At 37.3% G+C, this 16745-nt stretch overlaps 1 protein-coding gene across 4 annotated transcripts in view; it reads right to left on the minus strand.

Moving 5' to 3' along the window:
* The window catches only part of LOC104610471 (ARM repeat superfamily protein), a 68190-nt gene extending 59298 nt beyond the window's left edge, over positions 1–8892 (minus strand). For 2 of the 4 annotated variants that reach the window (XM_088895854.1, XM_088895853.1), the window contains exons 1-5: positions 8541–8885; positions 8236–8449; positions 7982–8077; positions 7765–7882; positions 7509–7682 (exon numbers count right to left, since the gene is read on the minus strand). In XM_088895854.1, the coding sequence (XP_088751980.1) occupies positions 7509–7682; positions 7765–7882; positions 7982–8077; positions 8236–8449; positions 8541–8700 (762 nt within the window). In that variant the 5' untranslated portion in view covers positions 8701–8885. Of the gene's footprint in view, positions 1–7508; positions 7683–7764; positions 7883–7981; positions 8078–8235; positions 8450–8540 lie in introns of all 4 variants that reach the window. The other 2 variants (XM_010277096.3, XM_010277095.3) reach the window with 2 other exon arrangements.
* Positions 8893–16745: the final 7853 nt, after the last annotated feature.

Genomic DNA, 16745 nt, shown 5'->3' on the forward strand with positions numbered 1-16745 from the left:
GTTTTAACAACCATAACTTACCACTAGGCCATGCCCATTTGTTTGTTATGGTTGTATGTGTTATTATTTTTAAGTAAATTTTCTTAATGGATATTTATTAATAAATGCTAGAATTAATTATTAAAATTTATATACTAATAAATATTAAGATAAATTGATGTACACACATAATATTTATATTGGTTATTTGAAAATTGATGTATACAAATTCATATTTTAGTTTTTTTTTGTTTTCTCACATTTTATTTATTCCATCATTTTTCAGCATTTATTAATTGTATCCCAATCATTATATAAATTAATTCATATTATTCCATCACTAAATAAATTATTAAATTATGGATTTTTACATTTAAATGGCTTACTTACAATCATTTAAAACTTGTAATCATTGTTAGTAATGTATTTTTAGCATGGTTTCAAATGTCGCGAAATGTCGCTAATGTGGCCCAACGTATGTCGATGTCGAGGCTCACAGACATGAAAATGGATGGTAATATAAAAATTACATTATTTCGGAAATGTCGACCAAATTGGTCAGAATAACCAAAATAAAGACAGTTTTCCCTATTATGTCGACAAGATGTCGACTAGTGTACATTAATAATATAATATATTAGTACATTATATTATTATAATACATTATATTAATATAAATTATTCCATTAATAATTTCTATTTAATATTTCAAATAAAATATTTATAAAAAAGAATTAACAAAATATAAAAACAAAAGAATAAATTAATTACTTTATAATATAAAACACAAAATATTTTTCAAGTAATAAAATATTAACTAGTTAGTATTTTTTAAAATATTTATTAAAATCAGAAAATGTTTATTAAATCATATTCTACATTTAATATAAAAATAGAATAAATTTATTAAATTTTATACTAAATCATAATTTATTATAAGTTTAGTATTAAAAATCATAATAAATTCATTAAGTTTTATACGAAATCAGAATCTATCATAATCTTAATACTACAAAAAGGAGAATCAGTTTATTAAATTTATAATAAAACATAATGTATTATAACTTTAATATTTAAAAATTCAGAATAAATGTATTTCTATTTACTAGTGTGAAATAAATATATTAGAATTTATAATAAATCAGAATTAAAAATAAGAAAAGAAAATATCAGATAACCTTGTAAAAACATCAAAATGCATAATAAATTAATAAAGCGTCATTTACTAATTTGTTATTGATCTAAGTTTCTTAGCATTAAATAATGGTTGGGAATAAGATAATAGTCTAGAAATATGTACTAATGCTTCTTTTATCATTTTAAAAAATATCATTGCATATTTCCACATATTTCATAATATTTCCACAATGTCTCTAATTTTTACAATATTTCCCCTCGAAATTTCCGACATATGTCATATATTTTGGTAAGCAGCATTTCCATCGACATCAACATTTTAAACCTTGATTTTTAGGATATATTTGAATCTCCTAACATATTTATGCGTATCTTGATTTGTGTCTGTATCTATGTGTATCCAACGTGTATCCTGATACATCTCTTAAAACTGCCTTTCTGATACACCTTGCGTTTTCGATACTTTGAACTTTGCTTTCAAGAGAAATTGCAAAGCCGTCCTAACAACCAAAGGATGCGGCCTTTTTGCTAAAAAGGGTGAGGATTTCCATGACACAGATGAACAACAAGGGAGAGAGGGGATCACCCTGTCTCAAGCCTCTGGAACTGCAAAAAAAAACCTACAGATTAGGATTGAAAATTAGGGTATTTAATGCATACTTTTATCCAGTTTCTCCATTGTTGCCCAAAATTCATTCTTTCGAGTACAAAATCCAGGCATCTCGAGTTAGCATGGTCATAGGCTTTCTCAATATCAAGTTTACAGATCAAACCCATAGTTCCCTCTCTTCTTCTGGAGTCAATAAGTCCATTAGCAATGAGAGCTGAGTCAAACACCTGCCTCCCCAGGACAAAGGCATTTTGATTATTAGAAATTACACTGCCTAACACCCCTTTCATTCTTTCACTCAACACTTAAGCTAGGATTTTATAAAAACTGCGCAAAAGGTTGATTGGCCTAAAATCCTTGATATTCACGGCCCCGTCAACTTTTGGAATAAGGGTAATAAATGTGGCATTTAAGGTTCTTTGCAAAGAAGCATTTGAGTGAAAAGCCTGGAAAACATTCATCAAATCTTGTCTCAAGCCTCTACTATTAAAGATAGGGATGGATATTCCTCCATCAGTGCCCTGTTGCCACACCAAATTTCTAGCCAAGAAAACAAACCCCACTTCCATCACCTATTTTTAATTTCACCCCCCTCAAAGAGCTTGAGTGCACCTTCTCTAACCCTCTCCAGATGGAACAGCCATAAGAAGCAGAAGATCTGCCCAGGTCCCAACTATCATTGCTGAAACCAAATTTCTCCACTATTAACTTCCACCACAGATTTTGAGTTTGTGTATTGAAAAACCAGAACCATTTGCCTAGGAAGGCTGGTTAAACCACTCTTTTAACCAAATTTCTCCACTCATTACTAAATAAATTATACTTCAATACCAGAATTAACCAACATGGTCTCTATATTCTTTGATGAATAACCAACATGGTAACTTACATGGTCTCTATCTTTCTCCTTAAGGTAACTTTAGTTGTCTTAAAGAGACATCAGTCTCTGTACATGAAAGGATGCATAATGCTATAGAAAAAACAAATAATAAAGCCCCATCCTCGACATGAAAAACAGACATGCATAGGGCTTTAACTTTATCATAGCAATGACAAGAGTCCACACCCCATTTAGCTAGTCCACCCACAATTAAATTTAGCTTTCTAGGAACCCACCATATTTGCACAGGTAAATCAGAAAGTTTACCCTTTTATCACAAGTAAAATTTCTTTTTATATAAGTATAATGTCATTTTTTATAAGTACAATTTCATTTTTTGTAAGAATAATTTCATATAAAAAATAAAATATGAAATTATACTCATTTATTCAAAAAGTGAATATGTACTCATCAAAAAAGATGAAATTATACTTGGGAAAAAATGAAATTATACTTATCAAAAAAATGAAATTATACTTATCAAAAAATGAAATTACTCTTATCAAAAAAATAGAAAATTTACCCTTAATCTCATTAAGATGGTACACAGATCCCTATAGGCCACTGTCAATCCTCATATTGGTTCCAGTATGTGAGGTTGACCCAACCCATTTGCAGGCAGCAGGTCTAATTCCCATAGATCTTAAAAGAAGACACATCCAAAAGAAGCATTACAATCATCTGATTATATCTAGCTAAAGCAATGAAATCCACATACCTAACCTAATACATAAGAAATAAATCTTTTTTTCTCCTTTTTGACCAACAACAGATCACTCAAGCTAGTAATAAATAAATAAAATGAGTACCAACAGCCAGCTTAGATTATTGGAATGCATTCTTCAAAACAAACTTACCGTGAGCTCCATACAACAAGAAAACCAAGAAATCTTACAACTGTCTACTCCAAATGCAGATGCCCAGTAGACTAGTAGAGATCTTGCTTACTAGCCCCTTGTTCTTCAGTTTGAGGTGGATTTTACAAATTTGAATACTACTATTGACGGTTTAGCTAGATACAAATTCAGAAATCAATCAAGATGGAATTTACAGAGAGACCTTATTACCATAAGAAGCTTGTACTCCTAGTCAATGGAGTAGTTAACGGTTTCTTCCCAGCTAGCAGGGGTCTGAGACAAGGTGACCCCATGTCACCTTTCCTATTCACTTTAGTTGTTGATGCTTTTAGTAGACTTCTCTCAGAAGCGGATAGGGTCGGATCCTTAAGAGGGTGGAGAAAAGGTAGAGATAGAGTTTCAGTAACCCATCTTCATTTAGTAGACGACATAATAATCTTTTGTGAAGGTTGTGATCTGATGGAGGTAAGAAATCTGAAGGATTTGATAAATCACCTTGAAAGGGCCTCAAATTTGAAGATAAATTTTGAGAAAAGTTGTGTTGTGGGAATAAATTTGAGTAGAGAGGAGACGGAGTTTATAGCAGCCTCGTTAGATTGCACTTGATCTCAGTGGACTCTATCCTACCTAGGACTTCCCTTGGGCGCAAATCCAAAAGAAAGTAGGTTCTGGAACCCGGTGGTGGAAAAGTTCGAAATAAGATTGACAACTTGGAAGAGAAACTATATTTCCATAGGGGGTAGAGTTACTTTGATTAAAGCAACTCTAGCCAACTTGCCTTTATACTTCCTGTCAGTCTTTAGAATTCCTAAAAGGGAGGCAAAGAGGTTGGAAAAACCGATGAGGGACTTCTTATGGGAACCTGGGGAAGAGAAAAAAGATCACTTGATTAGGAAGGAGGTGGTGAGTAGAAGCAAAAATGAAGGAGGCCTAGGCTTAGGGAATGTGGTGAGTAAGAATAAAGCTCTTTTAGGTAAGTGGCTTTGGAGGTGGCCCTTGGAGAGGGAGAGGTTGTGGCATGAAGTAGTGAAGAGTATCCATGGCTGTTCTGAATCAAGTTGGGACGCGGAGGTATCCCGAAGGGCTTCACTCAAAACACCTTGGAAGGCTATTTATGGCATTCTCCCAAAGTTCCTCAGATTTGTAAGGTATGATGCTTGTTCTGGAAACTCCATTCTTTCTTGGGAATATATTTGGGTGAGCACTCAACCCCTAAAAGACCGCTTTCCTTCTCTCTATTCCATCTCCTTCTTCATAAACAAACCATGTTCCCTCCCAGTTTGCCCTTTGGATTTAAACTGGAATTTTGGAATTCGAAGAGGGTTAAGGGATGAAGAACTTCTTTGTGTTCCAGAGCTCTTGTTGCTTCTAGACTCAGTGTGCTTGGACCCCCCCCCCTAACCTGAACAAAAGGGTTTGGTCTCTAACCTCGGTTGGCTCCTTCACTTGTGCTTCTTTCTTTAAAGCCCTCTGCTCCAATCCCTCCTCTCAGGTGTTCCATGTTAAAGAGGTTTGGTCAAGGCCAATTCCTCCTAAAATAGCAGTGTTCTGTTGGGTAGCCTACTTGGGTAAAATCAATACGATGGAAAACTTGCAAAAGAAGACTGTAACCATTTACTAATATCGTGCTCTTCTGCTACCAATATTTGGAACTGGGTTGTTGCACTATTTAGGTGCAGGTGGAACTTGCCTTCCGAAGTAAAGCTACAGTTCATTCCGGCTGCTTTTAGGAGATTGACAAAAAGAGGGAAGCTGATGTGGCCGCTACCTTGTGGACTTTATGGGAGGAGAGAAATGCTAGAATATTTCAAAAAAAGGAAAGAAGTCTTACTGAAATTAAGGAATGCATAATGACAAGGACAGTCTCATGGCTAAAATCTTCACACTTGTTGGCAGATTACTCGTTTGATGACTTCAAGAGAAACTGGGCAACAGTGACTTCTACAGTCTCCACAAAGAACAAATCACAAGCTGAATGGGAATCCCCACCAGATGGAGTGGTAAAACTGAATTTTGATGGTAGCTGCCAAGGTAACCCAAGGCCATCTGGAATAGGAAGGATTATGAGAGACAAAGATAGCAACATGTTGTCTCTATTTTCAGGACCAATGGGTGTTGGTGATTCTGTAAGGGCAGAGATACTAGCAGCAGTACAAGGTATACAGATGGCCAGTCAACTTGGAGTGAATAATTTGATAGTAGAAGGGGATTCCAAGGTAGTAGTGGGCTGGTTGACAAGTCCAGAGACAGCTTGTTGGGGCTACAGGGATCTGTTAAAGAAAGTTAAATGGCTGACAAGGAATATGTCAGTCAGGTTTCAGTGGGTCAGCAGATCAGCAAAATGCAATAGCTGATTCTTTGGCCAAGCAAGGGGTGCCAAGGGGAGATCTGTTTTGGGCCACTTTGTAACTGTGTTTCAGGCTTGTGTTTGTTTAGTGTTTATGACTCAGTCCTAGGGGGAGGTAACACCTCGTGCCTCTTCCTAGGCTGAATGTACTACTATTTTTTGAATTAATAAAACTGCTCTCATTTATCAAAAAAAAATATGATGGCACAGTTTTATGGTATTCTCCTCCTTCTATTTGGCATCCATCTCTTTTTGATCAGCTTCTATTTGGCATCCATCTTGCACAATTATTAACCACGGTTTCTGTTTCAAAAAAAAAAAGGAAAGAAAGGAAACCTCTTTCCTTTACCCATTTGTTAATTCCTCCTTAAATTATAGCCCTGTCTTTAGGGGGTGATCGGTAGTGGCAAATTCTTCAACTGCAAAAATTGTGGTTCATGTGCAATGGACACACGCAGCACAACAAAGAGTAAAATTGAACTTTGGTGGCTCATTGGGCAACCTAGGGCCCTCTAGAGTTGAGGGAGTATTCAGAGACAGGGAGGGCAGGCTGAAAGCTGCAGACAAGAAGCATGGTTGTGCTGAAATTATGGCCCTACTTCAAGGTTTGAGGCTGGTCAAGCAATGGGGATTTCAAAATTTTGAGTTGGAGGGAGACTCTAAACTGATAATAGGATGGCTGCAGACAAAAAGCTTGGGATGGACCTTTAGATAGCAAATGATGGAGACTCTTTCTTAGCGAGGGAAGCTGGAGTAATCTTCAAGTGGTTAAGGAGGACAGCCAATGTTTTGGATGATACTTTGGGCTGTGTTGTAAACTTTGTAATATTTTTGGGGCCAACACTCACGCTGTGAGTGATTGACTTTGTATGTGTTAAACTGTTGTTTTAATGAAAGTTAATGTTTCCAATCTATATATATATATATATATATATATATTATAACCCTATCTAACCATTATGGTGACTTCAGTTCTGTAGTGAGCTACCTTACACCAAACGTCTTATCAACTGTAAAAGTATGTTGTCGTATCAAGTCAATCTCAAACTAGTGATATTATATAACATACATCCTAGGCAACCATCCCTTCTCCATGTCAATGTTTTAAAAGCAAGAAGTGTAGTTAAAGCACAAACGGCTTCTAGAACCTAAGGTGTGTGTCTAAAAGAAGTCCAATGCCATTTTGAAAAAAAAAAAAAAAACTTAAAATGCAAGAGCATCCAAATCAAAATAGACTAATTCAAAAAGCATATTAGCCCAATTGGTTAGAGTATCGTGTTGTTAGCATGAAGGCTGAGCCTTGTACATTTAAGTCCTCTATTGGCTAGGCTGTTTAGATTCTAAGCATCATCACAGCTATGCACCACAACCTAGTAAATTGCACAATCAACACCAAAATCAAGGTTCGTTCATCAAAATATAGCAAAACTCCAGATTGGTGCAGCTTTGCTCAAGTAGGGTCCGCCCTAACAAAACATGATGTACCTATGAGTCTAAGTGTGCACCTTTTATGGCACTGCTCCATGGTTGAAAACATGTGTGGCATTTTTCTCTTATAACTTCCAATTTAGTAATTTATAAGGCTTACTTGATGGAAAGTGGAAAAAAAATAATAGCCTGACTGTGTATAAGCAATACAATAATGGATTATAAGAATTTGTACTACAACTTACATACAAAGAAATCATAATGCTTTACCTTGAGATCTCGACTTCCCTTTGTAGTGGGGTTAAGTCCAGAAAGTACAAAAGGGAGGATTCTCTTCACTTTATCACTATCAACTGATGGAATGGCACCTAAAACCTCAACAACAACTGCAGTACAAAAGCTAACCACTGGTCTTGAAGGCCGGGACTTCTTTGATGGTATCGCCTGTTAAAAGAAACAATTAAATATGAGATGTCGTCATAATTAAAAAAGGGAAACATAATCAAGTGAGATGGGAAAAACTCACATAGTTGCATAAAACTTCCAAAACCCCCATATCACGGATGCATTGCTGAACTATAATCTTCCTTGGCGGTGGTGCACCTGAGACTTTAGTGCCTTCAAGAAATCTCCACTTACTGTTTCTGCATATGGAAAAGGGAGGGGAAGAGAATAAGCATTGCAAAGGCCACTAGTAACTTCTTTCTAGATGACACATTCTTGACAAGGAATAGTTTCCTTACCCCAAGTCTACTAATTGCACAATCCGAACAAAAGCATGGGTATCATGGTAAGGCAAAGCACAGAGGACCAGTTCATCTGTGTTGTAGACATGGGCCCTGTAATCCAAAGTACAAAAATAATTCAAATTAAACATAACTGCGAGGAATATGACCCTGTAATCCACTAGTAACTTCTTTCTAGATGGCACACAACTCAACCCGCCAAAACTTATAAATGGTAAATTCAAGATAGAATAACAGAATTTAATGCTTACTTGTATCTGCGAATTAAGTACTCAAGTGTCTTCAGTGCAGCATGCAGTTGGAGGTGCCCGGAAAGTAACCGCAAATACGAATTAATCGATGTGTCAATGCGGCTATTTTCTTCCGCATTCATCATTTCTCTATCTAATTCTCCACTCCTTTGACTAAATAAAACATCTTTGTAACATCTAAAACGCTCGTCCGTGTCTATTAGAACCTCCAAACCTGCAAAATCGATTTAAAACAACATAATATATTAAAGCAACCAATACTAAAAAAAAAAACAACTAGACAATGATGAGTAAGTCGAGCTTACCTGAGAGCGCAATAGAGAGTATTGTGTCAAGGTCGGTGTCGGCAGCCTCTTTGGGATTGAAGATGATGGAAGGCCGAGTAAAGGGTCTTTTGGTGGGTTCTGAATCAGCTTTTATATAAGACTTAATTGCCTGCAACTGAGAAGCGATCGTTGTAGCCATGGTTGATATCGCTTTGGAGATTCAAGAGCTCTTGCAAGAATATTGCTTTGGAGGTTTAGGAGCTCTTGCAAGAATAACGCTTCGAAGAATCAGGAACTTTTGCAAGGAGACCGTTTGTTTAATCCCTAAACCCCTAAACCCTATAACGGCGCCAACCGCACGGGAGATTTAGGATCGAATCCCGTTGTCACCAAGGGTGGGGGGAGGAGTTGTCATGATACATGAATCATGAGTCACGACTCGCGGGTTTGGATGTCGGGCTACCCACCGCCCCCCCCGCTCATCCTAATATAGTCAAAACCCTCGACGGTGAAGAAAATTAACCAATTGCACATGACTAGTACTACAATTTTGTCATTTCCTAATTTTCTCACTATGAAAATTTTCATAGGGGTGCAATTTGGGCGCGGCTTAACCCGAACCCGGACCGGTCCAATCCGATTTTTTCACGGGTTGGGTTGATTTTTTTGGGCCTTGGGCTTGAAAATGCGGGTTTTTATATTTTTCAGGTTGGGTTCGGGTTGATGTCTTGAGTAACTCAAGCCTGGCCCGGTGTGTTGTACATGTGCATTGATAAATTATAATATATGTGTATACAGTTTAATTGTATTTGTTAATGACTTAATGGTAGTTGTTTAATTAGTAAATTATTAATTTAGTATTAGGTGCCATGTGCCAAAGCCATTACTAGTTAGTTTCTTTTTCTAAACACTTACTTCCCTTTTCTAGAGGTGTACCCGTGGGCGGGCCATGTCATGCTAGCCCGCGAGCCATCATGGGCTGTGCCGCCCTCCCCAGTGGAAATTTTGGGGGTCGGCCCAAGCAGGCCCATGCCGTGTTGCGGGCCTGGGCCGGGCCATGGGCCTAGGCCAAACCGGACTACATTGTTTTTTTTGAAAATTTTGATTTCTTTTCTAAATAAAATTGTGAAACTAAAATATTTAACTTTCTTTTCAACTTTGGGAATTGGGAACCATTTAAAAAATTAAGAAATGAAAAATCTAAGTTATCTAACACATAAATGAAAGATAATACTTCACCAAATTGAAATAAGAATGATGCAATAGCAAATTGAAAGAAAAAAAGGAATTTTACTTCATTTAAATTTTAATGGTACAAATTATAAATATAATGATTTGATCATTGGATACTTGGATGAATGAAATATGAAAGTGTAATAAGTTAATAAAATATAAAAAATACAATATGGTTGCAAATTAAAAATACAAAAATACATTGTTAAAAATTTTAAATATATATCAAATAAATTAAAAATAATTACAAATAATTAAAAACAATTACAATAATTTGAAAAAATAAAATATTCTATACAAGTAGTCAAATTCATGAATCATCATTCATGACTTTCATCTTCTGCTTCAGGTGAAATATTCGGTATAGTATCATGCTCTCCATTGTCTTGTAATCTATCTTCCGCATATAACCAATCCTTGAAGCAGATGTACATCTCTATGCTTTCATCGTTCATGCAGCTTCTTTTGTCATCGAGCACCCTGATACCTGCACTAAAACAAAACTCCGATGTACTGTAGACACTAGTGGGGTTAGTAGATCATGTGTCATGGCGACAAGAGCTTAATAATTTTTCGAATGTTCACCCTACTAGGCTAAAAGAGAGAGTGAGAGTTGCCACCATTGGTAAAGAGAGAGCAAGAGCCATGGGAGTGGGGTTGTGCCCATCCCTGTCAGAGAGAGAGAGAGAGAGAGAGATGATGAGAAAACAAAAGTAATCAAACCAAGGCTCTGTGCTCAATTGCTCATCAAGTTGGTTGCTGTGTTGAATAGGGTTAGAGAGAGAGAAGAGGAGGGGAGTGGAGAGGGCCACCCCTGGCTACACTTCCCGGTCAGTGCGGATGACTACCTCAGCCCATTCATAGTCATCAGAGTTCAGATTTGCAAAAAGAGACACCGGTTGACAATTCAATTTGTGGGTTGGATTGTTCCGATGGAACCTCAGATTCTTGATTGAGGAAGGATTTAACCTTTAGAGAGGAAAGTTATTGGGATGATCGATCAGTTTTTTATTTTTGTTTGAGGAAGCTCGATCCACTTTCACATTCCTTCAATGCCAACAGAAGACGCACGGAGGGGTCAAGAGTTAGGATCTCGGAAGCGATGTAGTCCTTTTATTTGTTGGGTCTCGGAGTATTTGATGTCAGGTCTCACGAGATGATGATTCCCCACCTAGCGAGATACGGAATAAAAATGGCACCATGAGATTTAAGCATTGACAACCGAATAGAGGGGTCAAGATGACGGAAGTAAAGCCTTAGAATGGACTACAATCTCATGGATTTGGGGACTTTCAAGCTATAAAGAAACCAACACATGAGAGGACTAAAAGCGAGGAAATGGGATCCCTTCAGAGGTGCGACCCTATTTCCATGGTCTAGTAGAAAGAGAGAAAGGTCAAAGGATAAAGAATTAACTCTGGCTTCTTCTCCTCAGCATAGTTATAGAGAAAATAGTGCAGAACAGTCAGCTTTGCTCTCGCAAGTCAACCAAAGAGTTTGATTTGTAATCCTCATTTGGACCTCAAGCTCCTTAATTCCATTTAGAAGAGAGCAATGATCATGTCAATGAGCTCTCTACTCTGACTCCCATTGATGTTAACAAAGCTCATCGGATAAAGAAGCTCCATACTCTGGCTTCGACTCTCGTCGATCATCGAACCACAGGGAAGAAGCCAATAGGGTTTAGCCTTGTCACCGAACAACCTATCACTCAACTGGCTTTTGGGTTCCAACTCCATCAACGATGTGGTCATCAGGGGCAGAGCCAAGGGGACCAAGGGGAGCCATGGCCCCCCCTATGGTTTAGAAACTCCCCACTAAAAAACAACTTTCCATGTAAATTTTCTCCTCTCCCCACTCTCCTTCTCAATGGTTGTCCCCCCCTTTATGGGCCCATCCATATTTCATTTATGTTTTGGCCCCCCTTATAACAATTTCCTAGCTCCGCGCCCTGGTGGTCATGCCCATGCATAAGTTGCAACTTAGTAATGATCATCTGGCCAAGATCTTTGGTTGCAAATGTAGAACCGCTCTTTTATGGTGATACCACGTTGGGAAAGAGAAGTGATTTGGGTGACGAACGAACGAAGAATGAGAGACATCAAGGTGGTCATGGTGTTCCATCATCCAGGAGGTGGTCATGGTGTTCCATCGTCACTGTAATTGCCACTGGTGACGGTGTTCCAACGTCGGTGATGAATAGTAAGGGCATTTTAGAAATTTTAAAATAATTAACGCTCACGTGATGTCACATGTGAATGAAGTGTGACGGAAAATTAACGGCAAGGGAGGTGTTAGACAATTGTAAGAAAACTTAAGGGTAGCTTAAGACAATAACTAAATAGTAAGGGTACAATTTGTCAATTTCGTGAATAGTAGGGGTAGTTTAAGAGATTTACCCTTAAGTTGATTTATAGATATCATGATATGTTTATATTTTGTGCCAATGAAAATAAATAAATTACAAGTTGTCACCCTATACTTTACTGGTGGTAGGGATGGCAATGATGGCAATTTCTACCCTACTCATCGAATGCCTACTACCATGTAGGTGTGTGTGTTTTTCTTGAATGCCATATTTGGGTGTGTGGGCAGGTTTTGAAATTCTACAACCCATATAGGTATGGGCATATTGTTAGAAAACATATGAACTTTTATGTATATAGGTGTTGAATTTAATAATATTTTGAATTGTATGCAAAGGATATTTGACGTTTATGAGTTTTTTTTTTTTACGTCTTAACAAGAAATTGTATTTTTTTGGTGTTTTTTAGTGTTATCTCACTTATTTGTTTCTTATGTACAATAAGAAATATTAGGAAATTATATTTGGGTTCTAAACCCAACCCACCATACCTTGGAATGTGGGGAGGGTTTTGCATTTTCATGTGTGGAGAGGGTTTGGAATATCAAAATCCAACCCAATACAGGTTTAGGAGCGGATATGGGTTGGAAGGTTTAGGGAGGCGGGTTGTGTATAGAATTTACAAAACCTTCCCCAAACCTGCCATGTTGCCATCCCCAAAGGGGTAGTGACCCTTATCTCTCTAAACTTTAATATGTGACTGTTTAAGTTGTTCAAAAACACCCAATACTATGTTTGAAAAGAGTACAAATATAAATGTGTAGTGCAAAACCTTCTATCTTACATTACATAAGTCGTATTTGCACTATACATATTCCAAAATGAGCCTAAATAACTCCTTTAAGCATATTTCCACAAAGGTGCTCAATAAAAAAAATCTGAAAAAATGAATTAAACTAAGAAAAACAAATAAAAAAATCCAATTAATCGTACCGATTTGTTTGACGCTTTTCAAAAAATGATGATACCAATTTGGTTTCGGTTAACCTATAAGAAAACCCAATGTTTAAACTGACCTATATAGCTTTAGTGTGATTTGCCATCTTTTCAATAACCAATGGTGCCAATTTGGTTAAAAAAGGGCTAACGAGCCCACAATTCAATTAATCGAACCATGAACAACCCAATACTTCCCCCTCACATTTTTTCATGGTAGGTTTTTGTTTGAATACAAGTATCTATCTGAAGTTTTTTCACCCGTCATATATGACCTTTATAGCTTTAATATGACATGTACATGGTACACCCTTGTTGATCTAAAAATCGATATTTGTTTTATTTTTCAAAGCCAAAAGGCAAATTTCATTCAACAAGATCAACTATTATAAGTCATGGTCATTTGAAACAATTGGGATTTAGAAGTCCAGACGAGTAGACCAAGTGAAACAATTTGCAATAGGGCGACCATATTGGGCTAACTCATGGGCTGCTTTGTTTGAGGCTCGGAGAGTGTGAGTGGCTTGCACATGTGTAAAATTGTTTAAAAGAGTCCTACAGTCTGCGATGATGGTACGAATTCACTAATGAGGCTCATGAGAACTGTCCAACAGGAGTTGTACAATGGAGAGTACATCACCCTCAATCAGAAGAAATTAAATATTCAACTATGAAGCAAAGATAAGGCCCTCTCTGAACGCAACAACTTTCATTTCAACAACATTTTTAAGGGGATATTTTAGGGCTCTACTCGCTAAGAATTCATCAAGGGTATTTTGAACAATGATACCAATGCCACTAACTAGGTTACGAGTAGCCCCATCCACATTAACATTTAGCATACCGGTTGGGGGTTTTGTCCATTTGATCTCATTATCTTCAATAGTTGGCAATGGGGTAGAAATGGTAGTACTTGGAGATGAGAAGTTGAACAAGGCTTGAGATAACTCGATTACCATGACAATAGAGATAATTTTTCCTTCAAACATCAATTTGCAACAAGCCTTCCAAATACACCGCAGGGAGATCCTCTATTTATCCAAACTCACCCAACTATTTAGCTAATTATAAAAAGAATGATTTAGATATTCCATCGTTCTCAAGAAGAGACTAACTATGCCAAATCAAACTGCTTGGATAGGTGTACACGAGAAAAAGATGTATTCCATTGTTTTAGTATTCTCATTTCAAATGGGACATAATGGATTCACCTTGCTTGAACAAAGTGCTAACTTAGTGTTGATTGGTAAGATACCCTTCAAACAACACCATAGGAAAAAAAGAGGACACAAGGTTGTACAAATTTATTCTTCTAGAGCTCTTTCCAATATAAGTCCTGAAGGGCAAATGAATAATTGAAGTGTTGGCTTTCCCTAAACCAATCTTTTGTATCCTGAATTTATTGTGTACTTGCCATGAGGTGCTCATCTCCAAATAAGCTTATCGTCCATCGACTTTCCATTGATTAAGTTTGCCACCTTGCCATTACAATTCCAGTCCAATGATCCCTCTAGAACCACATGTTGCAAAGCATCATTCTGAAAAGGCCACGAGTCATAGAGAACATGGGTTTTCCAACCATTTCCAATTAGCCACTTGTCTCCCACTGTAAAGTAATTTATAATATCCACTATACTTGTCCAAATCCTTGAACACCCTAACTTGAAGACTAGTTTCATGATGAGTGCAATGTTGACAAAACGTAGATCTCTAAAGCCAAACCCACCCTTCTCCATATGGTACAAAAATTCTCCTACGCCCGCAGATAAATGTGAGGGGTATTTGACTTATACCCATACTAGGAATCTCTTATGATTTTGTTCATATCTTCATAGACTGTCTTAGGGATTAGAGACATTGTTAGATGATAAAGAGGACAGATAGGGTGGAGATTTATTTCATTGAAAACGTATACATAAAGGAGAACAACACTTGTCGAAACAATAAGGGTAATACGATCATTTTCCTTTATATTGTTAATGTGGATGGCAAACTAGATGGAGTCCCAATTGGTAGGATCTTATATTTGTTGGGCATGATGGGGGGATGGGCTACTCAGCCCCCCTCCCATTATGTAGCCCTTTGAAATAAAAAGGGAAAGACATAAAGGAATGAGCATGAGTAGGTTGACTTCTAGAGTAAAACTTGGTACCTACTCAGGAAAATTCCCAATTAAGTATCCTATACTTTAGGCCTAGTGCCACTTTGGTCCACAAATTTTCAAAACATGCCAATCTAGTATCCGTTAACCAGCCATTAAATAGCTTATGAAAAGACATAAATGCCCTTCAAGCATCATATATTTTTCTTTATCAACCAGCTAAAAGTTGATAAAAAAATGAGCAATCCCAAATCCTTGCCTCTTTTATTCAATAAAGTTGGGGTTACGTTGGGATTTTTCACTTTTTATCAACGTTTGACTGGTTGATAAAGAAAACTAGATGACATTTGAAGGACATTTGTGTATTTTCAAATTATACTTAACGTTTGGTTAACGAGTTGATTAACATCAGGTACTAGATTGGCATGTTTTGAAAGTTCGAATATTGAATTGTCGCATTTTAAAGTGTAGGGACCAAAGTGGCACTAGGCCTAAAGTGCAAGGTACTAATCGAGAATTTCCCCCTACTTATCTTGTAGGGACTGATTATAGGTTTTTGGAACCATAACCCATATAGTCAATACTAGCAAGGGGCGCGGGCGAGTTGTTACATGACTTGAGTATAGAACAATTTAAGGAAATAAAGCAAATTTCAATAATTGAATGGTAGGTAATAAAATCGCAATGTGCCAATGAACCTACTAAAACATTAAGGCCTTTCAATTTTCAACTTTCAACAACACCAACTGAAAACGATAGCGATTAAAATTACATTATAGTGCTCCAACGACACCTAGTTATTTTTTGTTAAAATTAGGGAACTTTGCCATTGTCATCTTCTTGTTGCCACGATGGCCCACGAAAAGTCTTTTAAGGAAGCACTTCTCGATCAAATCTACCATAGTGGTGTTATTGTGTATAGCCATGTTGTGCAAATATTCCTAGATTGACGACTGCCATCCAATGAGAGGATTAAATAGTCATTAAATTGATGTCGGGGATATTGATCGTCCAAAAGCATTTGTAATTCTTATTTTTGAATTCTGACACAAGGTGTATGAGAGAGAAGCCAGGGACTAGGGAAGATGAGGGAAAATGAAAGATGAGAAGTCCCTATAATCGCAAAAGAACAAAAGGAAAAAAATAAAATGAAAGCGAAGATATGAAGTACGGGAGCAGCAGTAGCTCCAACATCAACAGAGAGGAAGAAGAAAAAGAAGTGTAATTAGTGAATAGGAAGAAGATGATGAGAGAGTCACTTGTGATGGATTCTACCAAACAAATCCCCACATCAATGCCTCCCCGTAATGGTAGCTTAAAATCATCCTCACCACCACTTCACTTGGTGATTTCACTCAACTGTCTCAAGGACTGTAGCTTTGAACAAGAAACCCTTGTTGGCGTTGCCACTGTCGAACACGTTAGTTTCAGCCGCCTTGCCGACGGCTGGATCAAGGCCACAACTATCATTCTCCTCCACTCCCTTTCCTTCCTCCCATGCACTGCGCAATGCCGCCTCCAGCCATGGCAACTCATTCTATGCCTTGGCTCCCCAGACCGCTCTGTCAACTCCGGCCTGGCCTCACCCATTCTGTACCCCCTTGTAACA

The sequence above is a fragment of the Nelumbo nucifera genome, chromosome 1, assembly GCF_055504915.1.
Source record: "Nelumbo nucifera cultivar China Antique chromosome 1, China Antique-T2T, whole genome shotgun sequence".
Lineage (NCBI taxonomy): Eukaryota > Viridiplantae > Streptophyta > Magnoliopsida > Proteales > Nelumbonaceae > Nelumbo > Nelumbo nucifera.